This window comes from Mauremys mutica, chromosome 2 (assembly GCF_020497125.1).
Source record: "Mauremys mutica isolate MM-2020 ecotype Southern chromosome 2, ASM2049712v1, whole genome shotgun sequence".
NCBI lineage: Eukaryota > Metazoa > Chordata > Testudines > Geoemydidae > Mauremys > Mauremys mutica.
The window spans coordinates 210320716-210347589 of NC_059073.1; the positions used below are offsets into that span (position 1 = coordinate 210320716).

Here is a 26874-nt window from a genome sequence, read left to right on the forward strand (position 1 = left end):
GTGTGCTATTGCTTATGTGGAATCAGAGTTAAAGTCCTGAGCTTGATAGCTTTTTTTTGTTTTGTTTTGTTTTTGTTTTGTTTTCTGTGCCCTTGAATTATTAGTGAGTAGGAACGCTGGTTGTGGGGACCTTCTAATGTGGTTCTTGAGTAACCCCTCCCCCACCTCAACCAGGAGCAGCACTGGAGTAATGTTCAGCCTTCTCCCAGCAAGAGAAACATCAAGGACAATAAATGGAAGGGAGGAGAATATACCCTACAATATTTCATTTTAAAGTGGGAAGAAAATGTTTTCTCTTGAGGAACCTTTTACCTATTTGGGACAGGAAGATGGTTTTTAATACTTAAAATATTTAAAGTAGCCCTGAAGATTATACTGTTTGGTGTCTGTAGAATCCTGAGAGAATTTGAATGTATATTTGGCATCCAGTGCCTATTAACCAAGTGCCAGCCTCAAATACCTAATAACGGACACTTGTAAACTAAGCATATGGATTTGCACCTTTAGTGTGTTGGCTATATATATCTTCATGACCATATGACATCGGTGTTAAAAAGTAATTATAGTGAACTCTCTCATGCATGCACTTATGCAGCAGTGTGTTATGGCCTAGATTAGGCTGGAATTCTGGCATAATACATACCTTTAAAACTGTATATCTAGAACATGTATGTTCCACTCCCGCATAAGCACATGTAAATCCAAAAGCTAGTGAAAGGTCCTAAAAAGAAAAAAAAAAATGCCACCTAGCAGTAAATTTTATATATACATACACTTAAAAACCCCAAACCCTAAAATACTTCTTGATCTTAAGGTTGTACTATAAGTTTTGAAATTTGTTTAAAAAAAATTGTCATTCACACTTACACATTTGGTGCAGTTTGCAGTATACAAGTTGACATAGGGTACATCTACACTGGAAAAAAAAAATACTGCAGCGATTCTTAGCCCAGGTCAACTGACTAAGGCTCATAGGGCTTGGGCTAATGGGGCTAAAAATAGTGTAGATGTTTCCACTCAGTCTGGAGCCCAGGCACCGAGATCCTGGCTGAGTTTCAGAGCCCAGGCTCCAGCCCAAGCGGGAATGTCCATGCCGCTATTTTTTAGACTCAAGAGCGTGAGCCCAAGTCAGTTGATCTGGGCTCTGAGAATCACTGCCAGGGGGAGGTGCTATGCAGCATAAATGTACTTATAGATCATTTTCCTGAATATTTGCTTCCCAACCCCACTTTTCCAAAATGTCATAATAGTAGCTAATATGTTTTTAGAAAGATTAATATTCCATATATTTCAGAAGGACATCATAATCAGAAATGTACTGTAGTTTTTCCTCAGCTAGGGTGAATAATTTGTTTCAGAATACAGCAAGAACAGAGAAGCCTGTTCTTCTTCGAGTGATTGCTCCTATGCATTCCATGTAGGTGTGCGCGCCGTGCGTGCACGGTTCTTCGGAACATTTTTACCCTAGCAACTCCGGCGGGCCGGCTGGCGCCCCCTGGAGTGGCGCCGCTATGGCGCTGAATATATACCCCAGCCGGCCCGTCCGCTCCTCAGTTCCTTCTTTCCGCCCGTGACGGCTAGTAGGAACAGTGGAGTGTTCCCTTACCTCCACAGCCCTAGCGCTCTCAATAGTTCTAGTGTATATAGTTGTTAATAGTTTGTTAAGTTTCTTGTTAAAGTTGTATAGTTAGTTGTATAGTATAGTAGTTAGGGAATTAGAGGGGTTAGCCCTCTTCTTCCGCCCCGGTGCGGGCTTATGCCCGGAGCACCGGGATTCAAGCCCTGCGTGGCTTGCCAGCGGCCCATGCCGGTGAGGATGGGATGCCCGAGGACGGCGCACCACTCTCACCCCAGGATCCATCCCCTTTGTTTTCAAGTCGCCTTTCCCGCTTCCTCCAGGCGTGGCGTTCTGTAACATCGGACAGCTGGGTGCTCAGCACCATCCAGCACGGCTACCGCCTACAGTTTATTTCGCCCCCTCCCTCCCACCCACCTTCCCCGTCCCTCTTCAGGGACCCCTCTCACGAGCAAGTCCTCTTACAGGAGGTCCAGTCTCTATTGAGCATGGGTGCCATCGAGGAGGTGCCTCCCTGCAGGCGGGGCAGGGGATTCTACTCCAGATATTTTCTCATCCCCAAGGCGAAAGGAGGTCTTCGTCCCATCTTAGACCTCTGTCTTCTGAACAAGTACCTCTGCAAACTCAAGTTTCGGATGGTAACCTTGGGGATCATTATCCCTTCCTTGGATCTGGGAGACTGGTTTGCCGCCCTCGACATGAAGGATGCTTACTTTCATGTGGCAATTTACCCCCTCCACAGACGCTACCTGCGCTTCCTGGTCAACGAGGCCCACTACCAGTTTGCGGTGTTACCCTTCGGCCTCTCCACCGCACCGCGGGTATTCACCAAATGCATGGCGGTCGTGGCCGCGGCCCTCCGTCGTCGTCGAATTCACGTGTATCCATATCTCGACGACTGGCTGATTCGTGGCCGCACCCAAGAGCTGGTAGCGGCTCAGGTGTCCGAGATACTGCATCTGTTTCGGTCTCTCGGCCTGCTTGTCAACGCCGACAAGTCTCACTTGGTTCCGACATTCATAGGGGCCGTCCTCGACTCCACTCTGGCCAGAGCCTGCCTCCCTCGGGCTCGGCACGAGACGTTGGCCTCCCTGATACGGACACTGCAGGCCTTTCCAACGACAACAGTGCGGTGCTGCCTACGTCTCCTAGGTCACATGGCAGCGTGTACGTTTGTGACCGCGCACGCAAGGCTGCGACTTCGCCAGTTCCAAATGTGGCTGGCGTCGGTGTACCGCCCTCAGCGCGACCCACTGGATATGGTGGTGGTGGTGCCGAGTCCCGCTCTCCAGTCGCTCACCTGGTGGCTGGATCCGGAGACGGTCTGCGCAGGGGTCCCGTTCCGCCCTCCTCGCCCGTCGATCACCCTGACCACGGACGCGTCGGCGCTGGGATGGGGGGCTCACATAGGAGACCTGCACACCCAAGGTCTTTGGTCAGCCCAGGAGCTTTACCTCCATATCAACGTCCGGGAGCTGAGAGCGATCCGTCTGGCGTGTCTCGCCTTTCGGACCCACTTTCAGGACCTCTGTGTAGCGGTGTACATGGACAACACCACAGCCATGTTTTATGTCAACAAGCAGGGCGGAGCCCGATCCTCCCTGCTCTGCAAGGAGGCGATGCTCCTCTGGGATCTTTGCGTAACACACTTGATTCGCCTCGAAGCGTTTTTTCTGCCAGGAGTGCAGAACACGTTGGCCGACCGTCTGAGCAGGTCCTTCGCCTCCCACGAGTGGTCCCTTCGCCCAGATGTGGCTTACACAATCTTCCAGAGGTGGGGGTTTCCCCAGGTAGACCTCTTCGCCTCCCGGGCCAACAGGAAGTGCCACAGGTTTTGCTCCTTCCAGGGTCAAGCTCCAGGCTCTCTCTCAGATGCGTTTCTCCTGCCATGGACGGAGTCCCTCCTCTACGCCTTCCCCCCGTTTCCGCTCGTCCACCGATTGTTACTCAAGCTTCGGAGGGACAGGGCCTGCGTAATACTCGTCGCTCCGGCCTGGCCGAGGCAGCATTGGTATACCCTGCTGCTCGAGCTGTCGGTTCGGGAACCCATTCCCCTCCCGCTATGGCCGGACCTCATCACTCAGGACCTCGGCAGGCTTCATCACCCGAACCTGCAGTCGCTGCATCTTACAGCTTGGTTCCTGAGTGGTTGACCGACGCAGAGAGGGGATGTTCGGCGGCGGTGCAGCAAGTTCTGCTGGAAAGCAGGAAGCCTTCGACGCGCTCTACCTACCTCGCGAAGTGGAAACGCTTTGCGCTATGGTGCGACCAGCGAAGCCTTAACCCCTTCTCGGCACCCATCCAGACCGTCCTCGATTACCTCTGGTACCTGAAAGGTCAAGGTCTCGCGATCTCGTCCCTGAAGGTGCACCTGGTGGCTCTGTCAGCCTTCCGGCCAGCTATAGGAGGTCGCTCTGTCTTCTCCAACCCAATGGTAGCCCGCTTCCTTAAAGGGTTAGACCGTCTCTACCCTCAGGTGCGTCCGCCTGCTCCGACTTGGGACCTGAACCTGGTTCTCGCCCAGATGATGGGGTCACCCTTCGAGCCCTTGGCCACGTGCTCTCTGCTCCATCTTACCTTGAAGACGGCTTTCCTCGTAGCGATCACATCCGCCAGACGAGTCTCGGAACTCCGCGCCCTGACGGCGGGACCCCCGTATACCGTCTTCCACGGGGACAAAGTGCAGCTTCGGCCACACCCGGCCTTCCTCCCCAAGGTGGTGTCGGCCTTCCACCTCAACCAGGAGATCTTCCTCCCGGTCTTCTTCCCGAAGCCGCACGCCTCACCTCGTGAGCAACAGCTCCACACCCTGGACGTCCGCAGGGCCCTCGCTTTCTACATCGACCGGACGAAGCCCTTCCGGCGTTCGACCCAACTGTTTGTAGCGATCGCAGACCGCATGAAAGGCGAGCCGGTTTCCTCACAGCGGATTTCATCCTGGGTGACGGCCTGCATACGAACGTGCTACGAGCTTGCTCGCGTCCCCCCGTGCCGACTCACTGCACACTCGACCAGGGCACACGCCTCGTCGGCCGCCTTCCTGGCCCATGTTCCCATCCAGGACATCTGTAGAGCGGCCACCTGGTCTTCAGTCCACACCTTCACTTCCCACTACGCATTGGTGCAGCAGTCTCGAGACGACGCAGCCTTCGGCTCCGCGGTATTACATTCCGCCACGTCTCATTCCGACCCCACCGCCTAGGTAAGGCTTGGGAATCACCTACATGGAATGCATAGGAGCAATCACTCGAAGAAGAAAAGACGGTTACTCACCGTAGTAACTGGTGTTCTTCGAGATGTGTTGCTCCTATCCATTCCAGACCCGCCCTCCTTCCCCACTGTCGGAATAGCCGGCAAGAAGGAACTGAGGAGCGGACGGGCCGGCTGGGGTATATATTCAGCGCCATAGCGGCGCCACTCCAGGGGGCGCCAGCCGGCCCGCCGGAGTTGCTAGGGTAAAAATGTTCCGAAGAACCGTGCACGCGCGGCGCGCACACCTACATGGAATGGATAGGAGCAACACATCTCGAAGAACACCAGTTACTACGGTGAGTAACCGTCTTTTCCATTCACCAAATCGTCTATGGAAAGGAACAAGCATTCTCTTGATGCAGATCTCCACAGCTCATATTTTAATTAAGCATTCTGTGGCCTCTTTACTTTTTTAAAAAAGATAAGCCAGTTTTATTGTCTACGTAGAACTGACTTAATTACATAAAGCTTGAAGTGGAAAGAAGTTTAAATTTAAAAAATAAATAAAGTTGTGCCAGCCATCACAGTAAACATTTATTTACCCAATGATACTGCATGGAATAGCTAATTGTCAAACTTCAGCTGAAGTTGAATAGCAATATTCTCTTGTATCACGGAGACCAATGAAAAGCAAGACAGATTGTTTTCCTGCTTGGCTGCAAATCACTGCCTCTGTCTGCCTTTGATTCCCCTACTGCTTTCTTCATCATTTGTGAGTTCAACACAGGTCAATGTCATTTCCTTTTCTCTTCCCCCCCCCCCCCCCTTTTCCCTTCTCTGCCTCCTTTAGGTGTTCAGCATGTTTTTGGAGACCTTGGTTGACTTCATCCAGGTCCATAAAGAAGATCTACAGGATTGGTTGTTTGTGTTGTTGACGCAGCTGTTGAAGAAAATGGGTGCTGATTTGCTTGGGTCTGTACAAGCAAAAGTTCAGAAGGCACTTGATGTCACAAGGTATTACATTGCTGACAAAAATGTGTGTGCAGTTTTAATTGGCACCAGAGTATATTCCCACATTTCTTTCTTACTGTACTGTAAGGATATTGGCCCCAAAACACAACCTGTGGATGGCTTTAAAATGTGACTAGTAGTAGTAGTAGTAGTTTTCTAAATACCAGCCAATTTAAGGAATTCAGATCATCCCAGATATTTTGAATGCTTAACATTGAAAGATGAATACAGAATTAGTTTTCTAGATTATGGAATGCACATCCTAGCAGGATTGGCTTTAATAAGTCACATGCCGTTGAGAGATTTCATAGTGGTAGCCGTATTAGTCTGTATCAGCAAAATGAATGAGGAGTACTTATGGCACCTTAGAGACTAACAAATTTATTTAAGCATAAGCTTTCATGGGCTAAAACTCACTTCGTCAGATGAACTCCGATGAAGCGAGTTTTAGCCCACGAAAGCTTATGCTTAAATAAATTTGTTAGTCTCTAAGGCCACAAGTATTCCTGTTCTTTTTACTGTTGAGAGAGCTTTTGTTTGTCTTACATATTAGCACATATAATTGCTTGAAAGTAGTAAGATCATTTGATGTATGTTCTTTCTACATTAGCTGGATGTTTCTGGAAGAATGATATAGCATATCTACCCAGAGATTAAAACAAGTAGGCATATATTGTAGTTTGAAAGGTAGACAAAAGTTTTTATAAGTTAGAGCGACCACCTGTACTGTTATTAAATGCATGCCCTATGCAAGTAATGTGTTTTGCCTGATTCTTTATTTTTCAGGGAATCTTTTCCAAATGATCTCCAATTCAGTATTTTAATGAGATTCACTGTTGACCAGACTCAGACACCCAGCTTGAAGGTAAGAATTTACAAGTCTAAATTGCAAATGAAATATTTGTTGATAGAAATTTGCTTTCTCTTACTATTTGGATTTGTGTTGCAAAAAAGGTTTTCACTTGGTGGATTTTGTTTTTATAAACTTTCAGACAGTCAAGCCAGCGCTGCAGGACCAGCTTCGCTCTTTTTGGAGCTCCAAGGTTTTTTGTCTGCATTATTGCCTTTTTTAACCCTATGTAAAAACTTTACAATGTTTGATAATTTTTATTTGTATGCATCCGTCTATGGCTACTAACCTTTGCAAGAAACTTTAAGCATGCAGATATTCAACTTCAAGTGATATACTAGTGTCAGAGCGTTTTTTGCAAAAACAGACCTGATAAGACCACACTCCAATGAATACAGAAGCAACAAAAATATGGCCACCTAACACCAAGCTGGTTATGCAAACTCACTCTATCAAGTCTTTTCTCATTTTATGTTTGTGATTTCCCAATCTTCTTTTCTGGATGTAGTTCTGACAATGAAGGTTTTTCCCTAAACTACTTTCATCTTGTATGTTATGGGCATATTTAAAATTTAAATAATGTTAATATTAACACATGTACCTAAATTTTCATTCTAAAACATATTACTTTTATGTTTAGTGCATTATTTTATTTAAGCTTTTCTAAAAGTAATGTGTTGCATTATATATGCACGCATTTTCGCAGCTTAAGAATATGTCGACATAAAAATGGTTGTACAACCTAAAATTAAAACTGATTTCTCTAGGACATGTACAATTAGAGAAGAGGTTGGCTTTGGTATAAATGCAGTAAATCCTAATAAGATTTACAAATAAGGCAAATTGGGGAAATAACAAGCATATACAAAGCTGGATTTTTCTGCTCTGTCCTGCACGAAAATTTTGTACACAATTTGGAATGTTATGCAACGTAACAATGCACAAGATTACACTGTTTTTTCCCTGTACACAGTGGGGCTGAAGTCACATGCAAATACCTCATTTTTTTGTTTTTGTTTTTGCTTTTTTGTTTGCAGCACAGTAAACTTTATAATATTACTCACTCTGAGGACAGTTTATACTTTGACTACTATTACTTTGTGGTGGTGTATTAAATAGCAGCTACTATCTTATGATGTGATCAGAGTTGTTGAAGAAAACAAATGAAGTAGTAATGAAATCACACAATTTGTTCTGCAACATGTCCTTAAGACAGAGGTTTATTGCCGGAAGATTAACACGTTGATTGCTGCAAGTTACTTTCTCCATAGAATTCTGATGTAATTACTAAAGCATGATATGCTCCCTTTTGTGAAGTTCATACTGTAGATTGGAAAGAAAGCATGGACTTCTGGTATGAGGATGGGGTCCAAAGAGTGGAATTCCTTAAAGATTGGAGCCAGAGCTTAAGACCGAGGAAGCCAAGGCCAAGACCATTCTCCTGATGACAGAAGAAAGTTTTTTTGTTTTTTTTGTTTTTTTTTTAAGACTGATTTAGGGAACAGACCGAGCGGTTATCATAAAGATTCGTCAATGTTAGAGAAATATAATATTTCTCTAATAGAAGTTGGCTGGAGAAGCCACCTCTTTCTTAGAACTGTGGCTTCAAATTATTGTCTCAATATGTGTAGTTTCAAACAGATTTTTAAAGAATATTTTAAATATTACCTTTTTTGTAAAGTTTGCAGTTAACAGGCAATAATCTTGTCTTCAGAAATCCAAGAACTTATCATACACTATTCCCTACCCTCAACTTCTTCCTAAAACTTACTACTATCACTGAAGAGCCAGAGAACATATTTATTAGAAGTAATCAAAAATGTAATATAGTAGTAGTGTTAAGGACTCTACCTACCTGTGTTAGTATTTTGTACTGGCACCCATCCCATAGTACTTCCCAGGGTTAATTGGATTGGCATAGCAAAATTCCTTTTTAACTTGATGGAGTCCGGCTCTTCTCCTTCTATGGTTTTCAGAAACTCTTGCTGAAGGGATGGTTATGTATCGGTGAGAGGGAATGGAGTTTGTTGGAAATATCATTCTTGTTATGATGGCAAAACTATATCAAAGAGGAAAGTCTTTTAGCATGACCTAATAGTGATCAGATTCTGGATTGCTCATCTCTTTGGGAAATTGTTTTACAGACATATCTCCCTCAGCCAAGAGTGCCTTGACTCTGGCTCACACACTCTGTGTCCTGGACTTTGTGTTCTGTGTTTTGTCCAAAGGAGCACAGCTGTCTCCATGGTTCATAGATAGCTATGTGGTTTTTAGTGAAGCTGGGACATGACCCATTAATGGCTCTGAAAATTGGAAGCAGGGCCTTGAACTGGCCTCAGAGGTAGATGGGGAGCCAGTGGGGGACCCAAAAAACAGGAATAATGTGCTTCTGAAGACCTAGTCCATGTAGGAGGCAGACAGCCAGGTTTTGCACCAGCTAGCATCTTCACATGGTTTTCACATTCAGCTTCACATACAGTGAATTAAAGGAATGCAGTTTGAAGGTGACAGATACATGAAAAATACTGGCCAGATTGATGGCTGGAAGGAAGAAGTGAAGGTTTTTAGCAAATATTACCTGATCTGGGACAGTGATAAGTCATGTAGGACCATTTTGGCAAATGCATCATGCTTATGTAGTAGTTTGAACAGGATTTTATTCAAATAAATAAAATACATGACCAGGAGCTACTCAATGCATTTACCTTTACCTCTAAATAAGTTGTTTTCCCACATTGAAGTTTTGAGAGAGGAACGATTCTAGTATGCTTTTACAGATTAGGGGGAGGGATAGCTCAGTGGTTTGAGCATTGGCCTGCTAAACCCAGGGTTGTGAGTTCAATCCTTGAGGGGGCCACTTAGGGATCTGGGGCAAAAATCAGTACTTGGTCCTGCTAGTGAAGGCAGGGGGCTGGACTTGATGACCTTTCAAGGTCCCTTCCAGTTCTAGGAGATTGGTATATCTCCAATTAGTATTATTATTACAAAAATAAGAAAACAAATATAAATAAGTAATATATGTCACTAACTAATTTACTTCCTGTACAGCTCAAGATTACAATTGAAATACAATCAATAAATCAGTGGAGCACCTATAGGGACATTACTCAAAGAGAAAGTTACTTACCTTATACAGTAACTGGAGTTGTTCAAGAGGTTTGTCTTTTGTCCTCCACTAACCGCCATCTTTCCCCTCTGCTTTGGAGTCTTTGCTTTTGCTGGACTTCGTGGTAGAGAAGGAATTGATGGTAGCTCGTCTGACACTGCCCTATATACCCTCAATAGAGGGCACAAGGTTAGCTACAGCTCATGTGCGGACTGAATTGACACTACCAAAAGTCCCCAGTCAAAGGCTCGTAGGGAGCATGCCTCACTGAAGTGGAGCACCCATAGAAACAAACATCTTGAACAACTCCAGTTAGTGTACAAGGTAACAACGCCAGTTACTGTACAAGGAGGGAGGGATAGCTCAGTGGTTTGAGCATTGGCCTGCTAACCCCAGGGTTTTGAGTTCAGTCCTTGAGGGGGCATGTAGGGAACTGGGGTAAAAATCTGTCTGGGGATTGGCCCTTCCAACCCTAATCTTCTATGATTCTAATGGTCATCTTTTCTTGTTCTTCAACATAGAAGTTTCCACAGACACAGAAGAATAATGTTCTTTCAAAAAAAAAACAACAACACAATGAACTAACCTTTTTCAAAATGACTGTCATCTCTTATTGTTCATAATGGGACTGAGGTCACAAGCTGCCCTTTAGATGGTTCCTACTTCTACTCACCTGCTATTCAGTACTCCTCCCTGTCTGTAGACAACATAGGGGCCACCATCTTTCCTGAAGACAGATTGACTCTACTTCCATTGGGAATGCTTTTCTTCACAATTTTTAACTGTTGAATAAACCTTATATCTTGTTCTTAGGAATTTTTGGGTACAGATAGCTGGTGCATTTTTGCACCGTGTTATCATTGGTTTCTAATCGTAGCATCTGGCTTTAAAGGTATATGTGGTGACAAGATGGCCAATGTTAGTATGGTGGGTCCTGCTCTTTTCTTGGTGGGGGCTAAGATGCCACCTCTTCCCCCTGCTCTTGGGGCGCCGAGGGCCCCACTAGTGGCCCGGGAAAGTGGTAAAGGAAGGAAGCGGGGAAGGGGTCTGGGTTTCTCCTCACTCTGAGCCCCAGCGCCTCTCAACCCCTGCAGGTTCTTACCCTCTTCCTCCTTGGGTGGGGTATCTTCAGTCCCTAGATGCTGGGGGAGAGACTCTCCATCCCCTGCTGGGAGGGTCTCCCTTACTTTGGGTCTCTGACCTTTCAAGTCTCACAGCACACCTCCAAGCTCCAGTCCTCTCTCCTTCCTCCTTCTTCTGACTTCCTGAAGCAGGGGGTTTTATTAGGTTCCTGACAAGGCCTTAATTTACTGCAGGTGCTCCAATTAACCTGTAGCCACCCTCCCTAGTCTCCAGGGAACCACACCTTAATTAGCCTTGGGCCTATATATTTCCCCTCTAGGACTCTACCACTGCTCCCTGGCCCTCCTGTATCACAATGTACATTTAAGATATCATTAGCAGATGGACACAGCAATGTCACAAAAAGGCTCATTAGCCTTGTGGGGGAGGAAATAGTATATGCGCACAATTATACTTGATTGGATATTAGAAAGGAGATGTTTTGTTTTCAGTATGTGTTTTGAATTACACATTTTGCAAAATATAAGTAATTTTAAGATTTTTATCTCAAAAAGAGAAAATTCTAGCTGCCGGGTTCTCAACAGTATTTTCCATTGACTTATGTACCACAAAGAGCTTCAATCCTTGGGTTATGTGTAACTTCAGAGAAGGCAAGACCTAACAGCCAGGAAGAGGGGGAAAGAATTAATATGGTTAAATTACATTTAGTTTCAGTTCCTTCCACTAATGTTTGTCACTCAGTGCATTGACACACTTTATTTTTTATATATCTGAAATAGTAGGATGACTGAAGGAAGCTTTTAAATGATCCATGTTTATTCAGAACCGTTATCAGTGCAAGCCACAAACACGTTAAAAAAAAAAAAAAAAACCTCTCAGGTTTTACTGTGCATAATCTCAGATCTAGCACCATAGTTAATGGAGACAGAAACAGCTAAAAAGTTAAACCAGATCATCCAAATAATCACCCACCCCATTTCCTTGTCTCATTTATGCCTATTCATAAACACACTGACATTCATTAATGTAGTGAATTGCTTAAAAGAAAAGTGTGTGTACTGATTGCCATGTGTATTATTGCTTACTTACTGGCACTGCTTTATTGTAACAGTCCTATTTCCCTTATGGTTTGTTTATAATAGGAAGATGTTTTACAAAAATTATCCCCTAACAAAGATGTTTAATGCTCAGCATAGATTTCTGCTGCTAAAGGGACTGCCAGGGGATTCTGAGTACAAATTAAATACAGTTTACTGGAAGAAGCCAATTACATCTGTATGTATCCTCTCCAGTTCATCAGGTGGTGCTCCCTATGCCAAATATAAACAAACTAAATAGAAAGTGAATGGCTAAACAGTTGCACATGCAGTATGCTAGTATTTTTATTTAATGTTAGTGAGAATGAAGATGTCTGTTAGTACAGTAGACTCGTTTACAGATTATAGATACTATATGGGTATTAAACAAAAACATTGACTCCAGGTAATTGATTTTAATATCAGCTAAAAGACTTCTGATAAAATTGCCAATATTTAATTCACTTTAAAAAAAGTATCTCATTTTGTCCCATTATGTTAGCCATTCTGGATTATTTGTTCTAAATAAATAGAACCCTGTTTCTTGAGTACAATCACATTTACAGCACACTTTTGTTTTTATCTATTTACCTGACTCTGCTTACCTTTGCAGGTTAAAGTTGCAATTCTTAAATACATAGAGACTCTTGCACAGCAGATGGACCCAGGGGATTTCGTAAATTCAAGTGAAACTAGGCTGGCAGTATCTCGGATCATCACCTGGACAACAGAACCAAAAAGTTCAGATGTTAGGAAGGTATGTCCATTCATGCTAAAAAATATAGTTAGTTTTTCAGGGTTTTTCTTCAGTAGTTTTTAAAGCTGAAACTTATTCTGATTGTCCTATCAGAGTTAGGCGCTATTTGTATGTGGGTTACCACCATATTCCTAACTAATGCTTTAACAAAAAAAAATGTCTTAGGGTTTTGTAATTTAAGACAATTTTTCCAGCAAAGGAGTCCTACAAAAATTTCTCTGTAGGTTCATTCTTTAAGGGTATGGAGAACCTACTCCATTTCACGATACATAGATTAAATTAAAGCATGTAGTGTCAAAATAGATAAAATAAAGCCTTATCTAGACTAAGAGAGAGCTGTGTTTTTTTAAATATTTGAGCTTAAATGTTATAACTAATACAATTTAAAGCTCTAGACAATGCAAGTTATATTCTAGCTGGTTGGGATGAACCTATATTAGGGTAAAAGGAATACTATTGTTTAAAACACTTTGTATGACAGTAAAATTTACTTAAGTGGCCTTCTCTAGACAGCTTTAACTAATATTACTCCAACAAGGGCCACCTTCTGTCCCAGTAATAATACATTGATCACAGGAGGAGTGAGTAAGAAACTAAAATTATAGTTCATCTGGTTGGATGTTTGCATCTGGTTTTACACATTCTTTGTATTTGACAAAAAGATTTAAGGAGTAATTGTTGAGTTGGTGACAATAGGAAGCTGACATTTTAATAAAACTACTACTTTGGCATCAAAGAACTCTTCATACAGAAGCTACTGTTGGTAACATTTGCTGTGGAAAACTAAAATACACATTCTACAGAGATTTTTTGCAGGAAGTGAGAGGGAGTTATGTTTCCCAGTAAAAAAATTGATTAAAAAGAAGAGATTTGGTTTTCACTAACAGATTATTCTGTATTGTTTATCTTTTTTGGGTCACTCCTTTCTTCTTGAGATTTTTATACCAACTTCCCACCACAGGCTTTAGAGAATTCTCTGACCACTCCTTTGACAGCTTCTCCCTCTCTTAGAACTTGGCACCTCTTTCTCTCTTTTTTTTGTCTTTTCTGGGGAGATATAATCTAATCACATGATTACAATTATCTGTTCTTTGCTGATCATTTGTAGATCTACCTCTGCTCGCTCTAGCTTTTTCTTCATGGTGGATCTATTACTAACCTACATTAAAATAATTTCTCCTAAACTGGCCCTTTTCTACTCCTGTTAGCAACTCCACCATCATCCTTGTCCCTCTGGCCCTGACTGTCTTAGTATCATTTTTCTACTACAAGTGTGTAAAAGTATACAAAATTACAAAAAGAGCAGATTTCACAAAGTCTGTAAAAAGAAACTTCATTCGTTGCGTGCAAACAAAAATTGGTGCTAAACTTAAGGAAACTTAGTGTGTTTCTCTTTGAACTGGATCATCATTTAGCAAGAAAATGGAAAGTAACTTTTTTTAAAAGGCAAGTGTTGTATTAATTGAATATCAAACTTACACATTATGTTCTTAATTTTGGTGTCCTCTTTCAATCATTCTCTCCACTTCTGCCCCCCTTTCCACTTATAGTAACTGTTGAATCCTGTTTTTTCTCAACTGCTCAAAAAAGTCCATCATTCTTTGCCATTCCCATTGTTGAGTCTTGTCCAAGGCTTTATCAACTCAACTGAGCTATCCCTACTTGCCTTATTGTCCATCAGTCTATCCAAAACACTGCTCCCAAAATCATGTACTTTGCCTGTTGCACCAGTCCTGCCCAGACTCTTCTTCAGATCCATTTTCTTAGCTTTCCTTGTCCTCCCAGATCATGCTAAACTCCTAGTCCTTTAAGCTACTGAGAATGAGGAGATATTGAAAATGAAGGATGTGAGGGAGTCTAACAAAATGCTCCTATTTACTGGACAATCATCTGAATTAAACTGCTCCTTAAAATAGTGAAGAGGATCTCATCAATCTACTCAGTCATCAAAATGTATAGCAGTATATGGCACAAAGTTGGTCAAGCAGGTGTTCTCCAGACAAGCACAATATTCTTTAACCATTAAGACTTCATTTAAGTTGCTTATCTCACACACGCACCCCCTTTTTTTTTAAACTAACTTTATGATTAAAAGGGGAGGGAGTCTTTTTTTAGTAGAAGTTGAGGTATTTGAATCCTTTTCTAATTATGTATGATATATGCTGGTGTCCAGCAGTTGTTTTTAAATGAACTACATGTGAACCCCTTCTGTGTCTGACAGTTTTAAATATTTTTTCAAACATTTTCAGAAATTTATTCTCCTGTAACTTAGTTACACTATAACACTAGCTAGAGCCCATTAAGGATGTGAACAAATTGGAGAGAGTCCAGCGGAGAGCAAGGGAAATGATTAGGGGGCTGGGGCACATGACTTATGAGGAGAGGCTGAGGGAATTGGGTTTATTAGTCTGTAGAAGAGAAGAGTGGAGGGGGATTTGATAGCAGCCTTCAAGTACCTGAAGGGGGATTCCAGTGAGGATGGAGCTCTGCTGTTCTCAGTCGTGGCAGAATACAGAACAAGGAGCAATGATCTCAAGTTGCAGTGGGGGAGGTCTAGGTTGGATATTAGGAAAAACTATTTCACTAGGAGGGTGATGAAGCACTAGAATGGATTACCTAGGGAGGTGGTGGAATCTCTATCCTTAGAGATTTTTTTTTTATTTTTTTTTATGGCCTGGCTTGACAAAGCTCTGGCTGGGATGATTTAGTTGGGATTGGTCCTGCTTTGAGCAGGGGGTTGGACTAGACGACCTCCTGAGGTCTCTTCCAACCCTAATCTTCTATGATTCTATGACTTGGGTATTTATATGGATAACAAGAATATTCAGAATTATTACATTTAATGCTAACACATTTACATTAATATTTATGGGGAAATTGGATTTGCTTAACATCGTTTTGCTTTAAGTCGCATTTTTTAGGAACATAACTACAACGTTAAGCAAGGAGTTACTGTAATATAATCTCCAAGTATTGTTCAGCAAGCCTACTTTTTTCATCTCACTTGTTTTGGTTCCTGTTTTTATTTCCCTTCCTGGTTAAACTTCGTTTTTCTTACTATAATAGATCATACTGTGTCTAATCTTGAGTTATCTTTATTGTTTACTTTTTTCCTCCGCAACTCTCTCTCCCTTTATCTATACTGTGTTCTTTACCTCCCCTTCAGTATTTTTCTCTCACCACTTCTCTTCTGCTTCTCCCTCCAGAATCTTCCTACAGTATTTCTCTGTTCTGACTTCTCATGTTTGAAAATATCAGACATCTACTAGTCACAAACTAATGCAAAACACTGGGGGTCTTACTGTCCATAGGCACCGCCCAAACGAGAAGCCAGTCCCTCTAGCTTCTTGTAAGGGGGAAGTTTATGATGGTATTCCTCCTAGGTGGTGTTTCATAATACTAATTATCTTTCAGATTTGCCTCTGTTTAGGTGTTAGTGCTGCTTACGTTATCAGTTATAAACTCCTCAGGCTGCTGGAAGGGAAGAAAAGACATGCATGCTCTGGTTCTCTCCTCTCCTGCTGTCTTTTCTCCCCAGAACTTTAGTTGTTACAAGCCTAGGTGGGATTCTGCAGTTCTTGACTCCATCCCAGCCTTCTTTTTTGATTGCTCTTCTGCATCAGCTAGCTCCAGTGCTTGCTTCTGCTTCTGCTCAGAGCTTTCAAGCACCAGCAGAATGAAATATGACCTTATTCTTGTAGATCTCACAGCTGCACACAGGACTCTTAACATTAGTGAAAACTGATCAGACTCTGGTCAATTTTCATTCTACTTTAGCTTGGCAAAGTTTTAAGCATGAGAGGTCCAGGAGCAGACTACTGACTAAAGGAGACGGCATTAATTCACTTTGCATTTGGTTCACATTTGGGAATTTAACTTCACAACCGCAGAAGGCTAGAAATATAAGCCAATAATTTCAAAAACGGGTGCCTGAAGTTAGGTTCCTATGTTCATATTTTAGGTGCCCGAAGTGCCTGATTTTTTTTTCAGGAGAAGTGACCATACAGTAGATCCATAAATAATTATTTAGAAACCTAACTTTAGGCATCATTTTTGAAAAACCTGGACTTCATCTTTTTTTAAATGAAAGCTTAAGATTCTGTAGGGTTTGGTGACACTTGTCCAGAGAAGTTTCATATTCACCCTTCGCAAGTGAATTTTTCAAGACCTGATAACACTTTTCTAGAGCTTTATATTCAGGGGTCTCTTTAACCTAAGTCAGTGAAGTTTAAGTAGTAAGGCACATGGTAGTCTATCTTATCTGATGATTAAAATCTCTAGTGTGGGTTCTTATGTCAATAAGTAACTGAATCATGAAGGAGCTGCCAATAAGCTTTATCATCTGGAATACTTCATGTAATTACATTTTCTCATCTTACTTTTTGTTACCGTCGGAGAGCCACTTGCAATAGCCAGTTGTCCTGAGCGTCAAGATTACACCAGTAAATCTTCGAAAGTGGTATCCTGACATTAAACTGTGTTTTAAATGGTTTTCACTTAAATAGATTTGAATGAAAAATCTGCTGTGAATGTAGCTCCACCTGAGACACAAAAATAAAACTTCATTTGTGGGCAGACCTTGGGAATACCATTTTTATTTCTCAATTTGACCCCCAATTATAGGAACATGTTGACACATGCTACTTCTCAGAATCGCCTACAGTGTCCACATAAAATGTGCATAATTAGAAGCCGCGATACCTCGAGATGGCAGGATTTGAGCCTTATTGTGATGGGCTCTGTACAAGTATAAAATACACTTCTACCCCAGAAAGCTTAAATTCTAAATAATTTTGAATGATGCCTGGGGGTAAGGGCTTAAAATACAACAGAGAAGAGAGAGAAGATAAGAGTGACAGTAATAACTCAAGGTTACATATAAAATTAGCTACAGGTACAATCTGGAAACTTTAGAGTTCTGGGGGGATTTATGTCTCAACTGGCAAAGAGATCAATGAATTACTACTAGCCCTGTATTTGTAAGTTTAACCAGTTAGGAGTTGATGAATCTGTCAATTTCCCTTTGGTTTTTATTAACTCAAATTGCATTGAAGTGAAGAGACTAGGACAGAAAGGAGAAAGAGGTTTAAAGATGTAGCCACTCACCAGTGAAGAACAGTTGTTCACAGCAAATTTATGTTTAATATTTTAATATTTTACTTAATTACATTTAAACACAAACATGAATATGTGCTGATGTATGTTTTCAGTGTTAGCCGTCCACTTAAAGTTGCTACAGTTTATTACTCTGGAGAGAAAAAGAGAAATATCTGAAAGAATGTTCTAAATTACTTTAAATATTTTGGTACTTAAGCAAGTTGTCTGTCATTTATTCAAGCATTAGACACTGGTTCTGTCCAGCACATGGCAGACAGACCTTGTTGGTGAGCTGCTAGATATAAGTGGTTCATTCTGGTATGAAGCTGATTCCAGATTAAAGTATTAAATAAGTCTGTGTAATTCAACAATATCCCACCTTTCATTGATACGTGACTGGCCTCTTGCCACACTGGCAAACCTTTTGGCCTCTCAAATCAGCATTGACTAAATTGTGTAAATGATACTAAATCAGCTAAAAAAGTTAGCTAACAAATACACTGCATAACTAATTACGTTCTACTGTCATTAAAAAGCTGTTCTTTTGATACAAGTCAAGGAAAACAATTTTACAACACCAGTTTAAAAACAAGTATTTACCTCGTAAAGGCAGGGAGGATCTATAAATTGCCTAACAAATAAAAACTTAAAATCAGAAAAATTATGCAGCAAGCCAGAAGCTCTAATATTAATACTTCAAATTTTACTTTTCATCTTCAGAGTGTTTTGCAATCTGCTAAATTAATTCTTAAAACATTTACCTCACAAGGTTATTGTTCATATTTTATAGATAAGGGAAACTGAAGAAGAAAGAAGTTAAATGACTCCCCATGTGATCTTGGGGAAGTTAGTGTAAGTTAAAGACCTATGATCAGACCACAGAACTATGCCTACTGTTCTCCAGCTTAACAAATCTATTTGCTAAATTTTAAAATAAAAAATAAGGATTCTCAGTTGATAAACTTGTGGGTCACAACCCACCTGAGAACTCACCAGAAAGTGTCTGGGGAAGAGGCAGGTGTAGCAAGTTGGCTCCCATCATGTCTGAGGTATTCTGCTAAATATGAGTCTTCTATCATTTGGAAACTATTCTGTTTTAATGCCAAAATCACTTAAGTCGTCATGCCATTTTGTTTGTCATTTCATTTGTTGTTACTAGCACAAAGCACTCTGGGAGAATATCTCAAAATAACTTGTTGCTAGGAGGATCATGGGAAGTAAAAGGGTCATCAGTGTGAGACCAGCAAATGTCCATTGTTTGTTTTTTAATCATGTCTGCCGATACCTTTATACCTATTTTAATTATATAAAAACTTCAAGAAATCAGCATTGCATTTCTGCTATCTTTTTTGATTACTCCTTTCTCTGGAATCCTTACTGGTAAAATAAAGCAATTTTCAATATCTAACATTTTTAAAACAAAAATTCACATATAGTTTTCATTAATATTTTTTTGCTCTAGGCTGCACAGTCAGTGCTGATTGCCCTGTTTGAACTAAATACCCCAGAGTTCACAATGTTACTGGGTGCTTTACCAAAAACATTTCAGGATGGAGCAACAAAGCTTCTCCACAACCATCTCCGGAATACGGGCAATGGTGGTCAGGTATTTACAATTATTTTTTTGCTCTGAAGCTACTGATACTTACTTTCATCTTCATCTTAATATAGGTTGTTCTTCGAGGGCTTGCTCATGTCAATTCCAAGTAGGTGGGCGCGCACTGCGTGCAGTCATTGAAAGGCTTTCCCCTAGCCATACCTGTCGGATTGGCTGTGGAGCCCCCTGGAGTCATGCCTTCATCGTGGTGTATATAGGTCCCTGCCAACTCGCCGTCTCTTCAGTTCCGTCTTACCGCCCATGACAGTCATTGGAGCTGCTTTTGTCTCAGTCCCCTAGTGGTCTTTCTCTTTCTACCTGTAAATAGGTAACTTAGTGTTAATTAGCATTTCAAGTAGTTTTTATAGTTAGATATGTTTCTGTTGGGGTTTCCCCGACTGTGTTCTTCTGGGGACTGGGGCATGCCAGAAGCTGTGTAGGTCCTGCCAGAAACCTATGCCAAGGGGTGACCCCCATGACTCTTGTTTAAAGTGCTTGGGGGAGGTCCACCAGACGGACAGGTACAAGATCTGCCCAGGTTCTGCCCAAGAACCAAAAAGGAGAGAGACTTTAGGTTAAAACTACTCCTTATAGAGTTAGCTCTCCATCCTCAGCTGGCACAGCCCATGTCGGACCCAAAAATCTAAGGAGGCAAAGAAGGTGGACCTCTGGCTGAAAGGTCTACTCTAACATAGGGCTCCAACTTCAGATTGCCAACCAGCAGGTGGTCCTCGGCCTCTACAATTTCAGTTCTTGGAACACTATGACTAAGTTTAAAGAGTTGCTTCCAGCTGAATCCCGGTTAGAGTTTAGGACCATCATCGAAGAGGACAAAGTTATAGCAAGGACCTCATTGTAAGCCACACTTGACTCAGTGGACTCGGCAACCCGCATGATGTCGACCAGTATAGCCATGTGAAGGAGCTCTTGGCTGCAAGCTTCAGGCTTCCCACATGAAATCCAACAAACAGTTCAGGACTTGCCCTTCGATGGATCAGGGCTGTTTTTGGAGCAAACAGACTCTAAGCTGCACAGTCTCAAAGACTTGCAAGCGACATTAAAATCTCTCAGGCTCCATATACCAGCCCCACAAAGGAAGCATTTCAAATTCAGCTTCCCCCATTCTTCTGCCCTACTCATCCTAGACAGGATTACAACAGGAAGCAGGGCAAAAATAATGGGAGGAGGCCACCTCAGCCCTCATCCACCCAGAGCCAGGGCTCAGTGAGGCAGTCTTCTGGCCCCAAGCAAAACTTTTGAAGGTGCACCTGGGGGTGATGCACCAAGTAAAATCCCAGATCCTTTCCTCCATTTCGTGAGCTGTCTATCCCATTTCTACCATGGCTGGGCCTGGATCACCTTGGATCAATGTGTCTTATTCATGATTGAATTGGGATATTCTCTCAAATTCTGTTCCATCCCTCCCACCCACTCCCCTTCCCCTTCCCTCTTCAGGGACCCTTCTCACGAGCAACTTCTCATACAGGAGTTACAAATGCTCCTAGAAGCTGGAACAGTAGAGGAGGTCCCTTAGGAGTTTTGGGGCAAGGGGTTTTATTCCCAATATTTCCTAATCCCGAAGTCCAAGGGCAGGCTCAAGCCTATTCTAGACCTGTGAAACCGTAACAGATTCATGAAAAAGTTGAAGTTCTGCATGGTCTCCCTGGCTTCCATTATCCCTTCACTGGATCTGGAGGACTAGAATGCTGCCCTCAACTTGAAGGGCATGTACTTTCATGTGTCGATAGTCCTGTCCCACAGGCGGTTCCTCCAGTTTGTGGTCAACACCACCCATTATCAGTTTACAGTTCTCACCTTCGGGCTATCGGCGGCCCCTCGGGTGTTCACCAAATGCATGTTGGTTGTAGATGCCTTCCTGAGGAGGCGACAGATACTAGTATTCCCATACCTAGACTACTTGCTAATCAAGTTCCGCACCAGAGTTCAGGTGGAGGAGCATGTGAACCTGGTACGGTTGATTTTTGACAGGCTCCTAGGCTGATACTGAATGTGACATAGTCAACTCTAACCCGCACTCAGAGGATAGAGTTCATCGGAGCTCTCCTAGACTCAGGTCAAGCCAAAGCAGTCTTTCCGGAATTGCGTTTTCTGACCATGGGTGCCATTAGGGGGCTTACAATGATATCCTACTACTACGGCGTGAAATTGCCTGAAGCTACTCGGTCATATGGCTGCTTGTACGTATGTAGTTCAGCATGCGAGACACTGGGTCTACAGGCCTGGCTGGACTCAGTATACAGGCCAAACCGAGACCGCCTACATACGATAGTCACTCTTCCTCCTCCAGTTATCGAGTCCCTCCTGTGGTGGCTCAACCCACAAGCGGTGTGTGCAGGAGTACCCTTCTCCAGGCTCCAGCTCTTGCTGTCTCTAGTCATGGAGGCATTGGCAATGGGATGGAGGGGGCACATCTAGGAAGACTCGGGACTCAAGGTCTCTGGTCCCAGGCAGAACTTTCGCTGCACATCAACGTCAGGTTGCTAAGAGCGGTTCGCCTTGCTTGCCAGACGTTCCAAACCCATCTGGAGGGCAGATGTGTATCGGTATTGACCGACAATTGAACAATGATGTTCTATATAAACAGACAGGGTGGTGCCCGCTCCTCTCCCCTATGCCAGGAAGCTCTCAAACTGTAGGACTTCTGCATTGCCCACTCGATACATGTAAAGGCATCGTACATTCCGGGCTTTCAGAATGAGCTGGCTGATCATCTCAGCAAGTCCTTTCACAATCACGAATAGTCGCTCCATCCGGATGTCGTGATCAACATCTTCCAATAATGGGGGTTTCCCCAGATAGACTTGTTCTCAACAGGCACAACAGGAAGTGTCAGCAGTTCTGTTCTTTCCTGAATCACAGCCTGGGCTCGCTCATGGATGCTTTTCCCCTCCCTTAGAAGGATCACCTACTGTATGCATTCCCACCCTTCCCACTTGTACACAAGGTCTTGCAAAAAGTCAGAAGAGAGGGAGCATCAATGATCTGAATAGTGCCAGTGTGGACACGTCAACACTGGTTCACCATGCTCCTAGGCCTGTCAGTGGACATGCCCATAACCTTGCCCCTGGTCCTGGTCTTGGTCTTGATCACGCAGGACCACAGCCGCCTCCAGCATCCCAATCTAGAATCTCTCTATCTCACAGCTTGGAAACTCCATGGCTAAACCCTTTGGAGCTCACATGCTCAGACCTTGTTAGGAAGGTTCTTCTTGGCAGTAGGAAACCAATAAGAGCCACTTATTTGGCTAAGTGGAAGCGATTCTCTATTTGGTCATTACAAAAGGACACACTACCTTTACAATCATCAGTTCCCTTTATCCTGGACTATTTATAACTCCTGAAACAGCAGAGCCTGTCAGTGTCATCAATAAAGGTGCACCTGGCCACTATCTCGGTTTTCCATCCCGATTCGGCTGGCCGGTCAGTTTTCACTGACCCTATGGTTGGCTGCTTCCTCAAAGGACTAGATAGACTGTAACCTCAAGACAACCAATCCCCCCATGGGATCTCAACCGGTACTCTCAAGACTGATGGGTCCTCCCTTTGAGTCCCTAGCAACATGATCTCTTCTCTCCCTCTCCTGGAAAGTAGCATTCTTGGTGGCTATAACTTCAGACAGGAGGGTGTCTGAGCTTAAGGCCTTAACTTCTGAGCCTGCATATACTGTCTTCTGTAAGGACAAGGTGCAGTTGCGCCCCACCCACCTTTTCTCCCAAGGTAGTTTAACAATTCCATGTGAACCAGGATATATTTCTTCCGGTGTTCTTTCCTAAGCTGCATGCTAGGAACTGGGAGCGAATGTTCTACTCCCTGGATGTCAGGCAAGTGTTAGCCTTTTCCATCAAAAGAATGAAGCCGTTTGGGATATCAACGCAACTCATCGTGATTGCAAAATGAATGAAGGGTCTTCCAGTTTCGTCCCAAAGAATCTCTTCATGGATCATGGACTGCATCAGGGCATGCTACGACCTGGCAAAGATACCTGCCCCTGCGCTGATGGCATATTCCACAGGGGCCAGGCATCCTCAGTGGTGTTCCTGGCGCAAGTACCTATTCAAAATATCTGCAGGGCAGCAATGTGGTCATGGATCCACACCTTTACATCGCACTGCGCCATTACGCAGCAGGCCAGAGACGATGCCACATTTGGCAGAGCAGTGCTGCAGTCTGCGACCCACTGAGCTCCAACCCCTCCTCCTAGGAGATGCTTGGGAGCCCTACTTGGAATCGACATAAGCAAGCACTCGAAGAAGAAAAAACAGTTAGCAACCTTGTCTTAACTGTTGTTCTTTGAGATGTGTTGGTCATGTCCATTCCAAGAAGCATCTGCCTGCCCCTCTGTCAGAGTACTCCGAAGAAACTGAAGAGTCGGTGGATCAGCAGGGACCTATATACACCTCCTGAAGGAGCAACTCCCGCAAGCTCCACAGCCAACCCAATGGATAATGCTAGGGGAAACTCCTTCTGACGACTGCACACACAGCACGCGCACACCTTCTTGGAATGGACATGAGCAACGCATCTCAAAAAACAGTTATGTGAAGGTAGGTAACTGGTTTTTTTATTATTATTTTTAGTTTGGTTTTATTTATTTGCAAGGGGCTTCTAATTAGGAGTCTCCCTTAATTTATAGTTAAGAATGTTCTTATTTTAAAAAGAGGTGTGTGTGTATATATGTATTTCAAAAAGCTGAGAATTCTCAGCATTATTACTTTTAAGTAAACTGATCATTCTCTTAACTTGGTGCTCTTAACTTTCATAAACAGTAATATATCTCATGCCTATTTCTTTAGTTTCTGAAATTACTTATATCTAGCTAGGTTTCAGAGTGGTAGTTGTGTTAGTCTGTATCAGCAAAAACAACGAGTCCTGGTGACACCTTAGGGACTAACAAATTTATTTGGGCATAAGCTTTTGTGGGCCAAAACCCACTTCATCAGGTGCATGGAGTGGAAAATACAGTAGAGAGGTATAAATATACAGCATATGAAAAGATGGGAGTTGCCTTATCAAGTGGGGGGTCAATGCTAACGAGCCAATTCAATTAAGGTGGAAGTGGGCTATTCTCAACAGTTGACAAGAAGGCGTGGAAATCACTTTTGTAGTGCTAATGAAGCCAATGTAATCAAGGTAGCCCATTTCAAACAGTTAACAAGAAGGTGTGAGTATCAGTAGCGGGAAATTAGTTTTTGTAGTGACCCATCCACTCCCAGTCTTTATTCAGGCCTAATTTGATGATGTCCAGTTTGCACTTTAATTCCAGTTCTGCAGTTTCTCGTTGGAGTCTGTCTTTGAAGTTTTTTTTGTTGAAGAATTGCCACTTTTAAGTCTGTTATTGAGTGTCCAGGGAGATTGAAGTGTTCTCCTACTGGTTTTTGAATGTTATAATTCCTGATGTCAGATTTGTGTCCATTTATTCTTTTGCATGGAGACTGTCTAGTCTGGCCAAGGTAAATGACAGAGGGGCATTGCTGGCACATGATGGCATATATCCCTGGGCAGTCAATAACTTAAAAGTGGCAATTCTTCAACAAAAAACTTCAAAAACAGACTCCCACGAGAAATTGCAGAACTGGAATTAATTTGCAAACTGGACACCATCAAATAGGCCTGAATAAAGACTGGGAGTGGATGGGTCACTACAAAAACTAATTTCCCCCTGCTGATACTCACACCTTCTTGTTAACTGTTTGAAATGGGCCACCATGATTACCTTGGCCTCGATTAGCACTACAAAAGTTATTTCTACCCCTTCTTGTCAACTGTTAAGACTAGCCCACTTCCACTTTAATTGAATTGGCTTGTTAACACTGACCACCACCACTTGGTAAGGCAACTCCCATCTTTTCATATGCTGTATATTTATACCTCTCTACTGTATTTTCCACTCCATGCGTCTGATGAAGTGGGTTTTAGCCCACAAAAGCTTATGCCCAAATAAATTTTAGTCTCTAAGGTGCCGCAAAGACTCCTCGTTTTTATCTAGCTAGCTAGTCTCAGAACTTTTCTGGTGTTAAAAACTAAATATAACATTAATTTAAAAGGAAATATTTTTTACTAGAATACCATTTTTTCATAGGGGTCAATGGGAAGTCCTTTAACAAGACCTACGCCACGTTCACCAGCCAGTTGGTCCAGTCCTCTCACTTCCCCGACCAATACATCACAGAACACTTTGTCACCAAGGTAATATAAGGCTACATTATAACTTTACATGTAAACTTGGTGTTACGGGTTTTTTTGTGTGTTCTCCTGAATTCCGACCCCATCAAAAACTGCAGAAAGAATTTTACCCAAGTTAAATCAACCATGGGGTACTTAGAATAATCACTTATTAAAAACTATTACCTAGGACCAATCTCCAGACAACTTAAAATTTTGGAGGGTAAAAGGAAGTAACCAATGAAATGCTCTACAGCTTAACAGCCATTTCTACCAGTCTAGAGGATTTCATAGGTCATGTTTTTGATGCTGATGGATTTAGTAGTTTGAAGTTTTAAATGTTAAAAGTGTAGGCAAGTTCACTATAATAGTTTATATTTTATATTTAATAGAGAAACTGTGCAGAAGCTCAAGGCATTAATACTTTAAGCAGTAGAGACTGGAGCAACAGTCTGCTTCTTCCTGCTGCTATTCCTAAATAAGCAGACCCCCTTGTTGGCCATCCAATTCCACCATTTGAAGAAGTCCAAGTATCAGTCATTGGTGGTCTCCTTAACAAAAGAAGGCAGGGGTGCCATTGAGAGGCAGCCACCACAGCTCCTACAGGAGTGTGGTTCCACTCCTGTGGCCCCACTCCTCAGTAAAATAATAGTCAGAAAATAAATTGAACCTTTTTATCCCCTTCTTCCATGTTTTCCCTGGATCTACAGTGCATTCGATTATGACACAGAAAACATGAATTCTGAAGATATTTATAGTTCTCTTCGTGGCGTCACTGAAGCCATTCAGAACTTCAGTTTCCGTAGTCAGGAAGATATGAATGAGCCTGTGAAACGGGATTCCAAAAAGGACGATGGTGATTCAGTGAGTGTTTGAGTGACAACGCGAGGAGCTGATTAAGTACAGCTGAATTGTCTCTTTAAATGGATTTGTATATCTAGGGTAGAATTTTCAGAGCACCTAAGTACCATTTTCAAAAGTGCCATAGGCCTTTAGGACCCTAAATCCTATTGACTTTCAGTGAGAATCGAGCTCTTATCCATGCCTATCAACCTTTTGAAAATGGGACTGAGGCTCTTTAAGGCACTTAGGTGCTTTTGAAAATTGTATTCCTAGTCTTAAAGTAAAGTAACCTGTTTATGTTAGAGCTGTCAAATTCTAACTACAAAAAGCCATGCTGCTAATCAAGTCTATATAGAATGCCATCACTTTAAAGCCTGTTGGACTATGGGTTTAGTTTTAACGTGCATCTGCTTACCTGTTTTCGACTAAGTGATCTGCTTTATATTCTTGCTGTTGCACTGGAGGGAGACTGTATGATTTCTGTCCCCGAATAATATCATTTGA

At 42.6% G+C, this 26874-nt stretch overlaps 1 protein-coding gene and 1 long non-coding RNA gene across 14 annotated transcripts in view; one reads left to right on the forward strand and one right to left on the reverse strand.

Moving 5' to 3' along the window:
- The window catches only part of CLASP2 (cytoplasmic linker associated protein 2), a 282235-nt gene that overhangs the window by 223724 nt on the left and 31637 nt on the right, over window positions 1-26874 (forward strand). For 7 of the 13 annotated variants that reach the window (XM_045007898.1, XM_045007900.1, XM_045007899.1 and 4 more), the window contains 6 exons: window positions 5619-5782; window positions 6566-6644; window positions 12508-12651; window positions 19211-19354; window positions 25445-25551; window positions 26238-26391. In XM_045007898.1, the coding sequence (XP_044863833.1) occupies window positions 5619-5782; window positions 6566-6644; window positions 12508-12651; window positions 19211-19354; window positions 25445-25551; window positions 26238-26391 (792 nt within the window). Of the gene's footprint in view, window positions 1-5618; window positions 5783-6565; window positions 6645-6771; window positions 6823-12507; window positions 12652-19210; window positions 19355-25444; window positions 25552-26237; window positions 26392-26874 lie in introns of all 13 variants that reach the window. The other 6 variants (XM_045007895.1, XM_045007896.1, XM_045007897.1 and 3 more) reach the window with 1 other exon arrangement.
- LOC123365208 lies at window positions 320-10998 on the reverse strand. Its single transcript, XR_006577476.1, has 3 exons — window positions 10838-10998; window positions 8485-8688; window positions 320-721 (listed from the first exon to the last, which is right to left on the reverse strand). It is a non-coding gene; the product is annotated as an uncharacterized LOC123365208 (long non-coding RNA).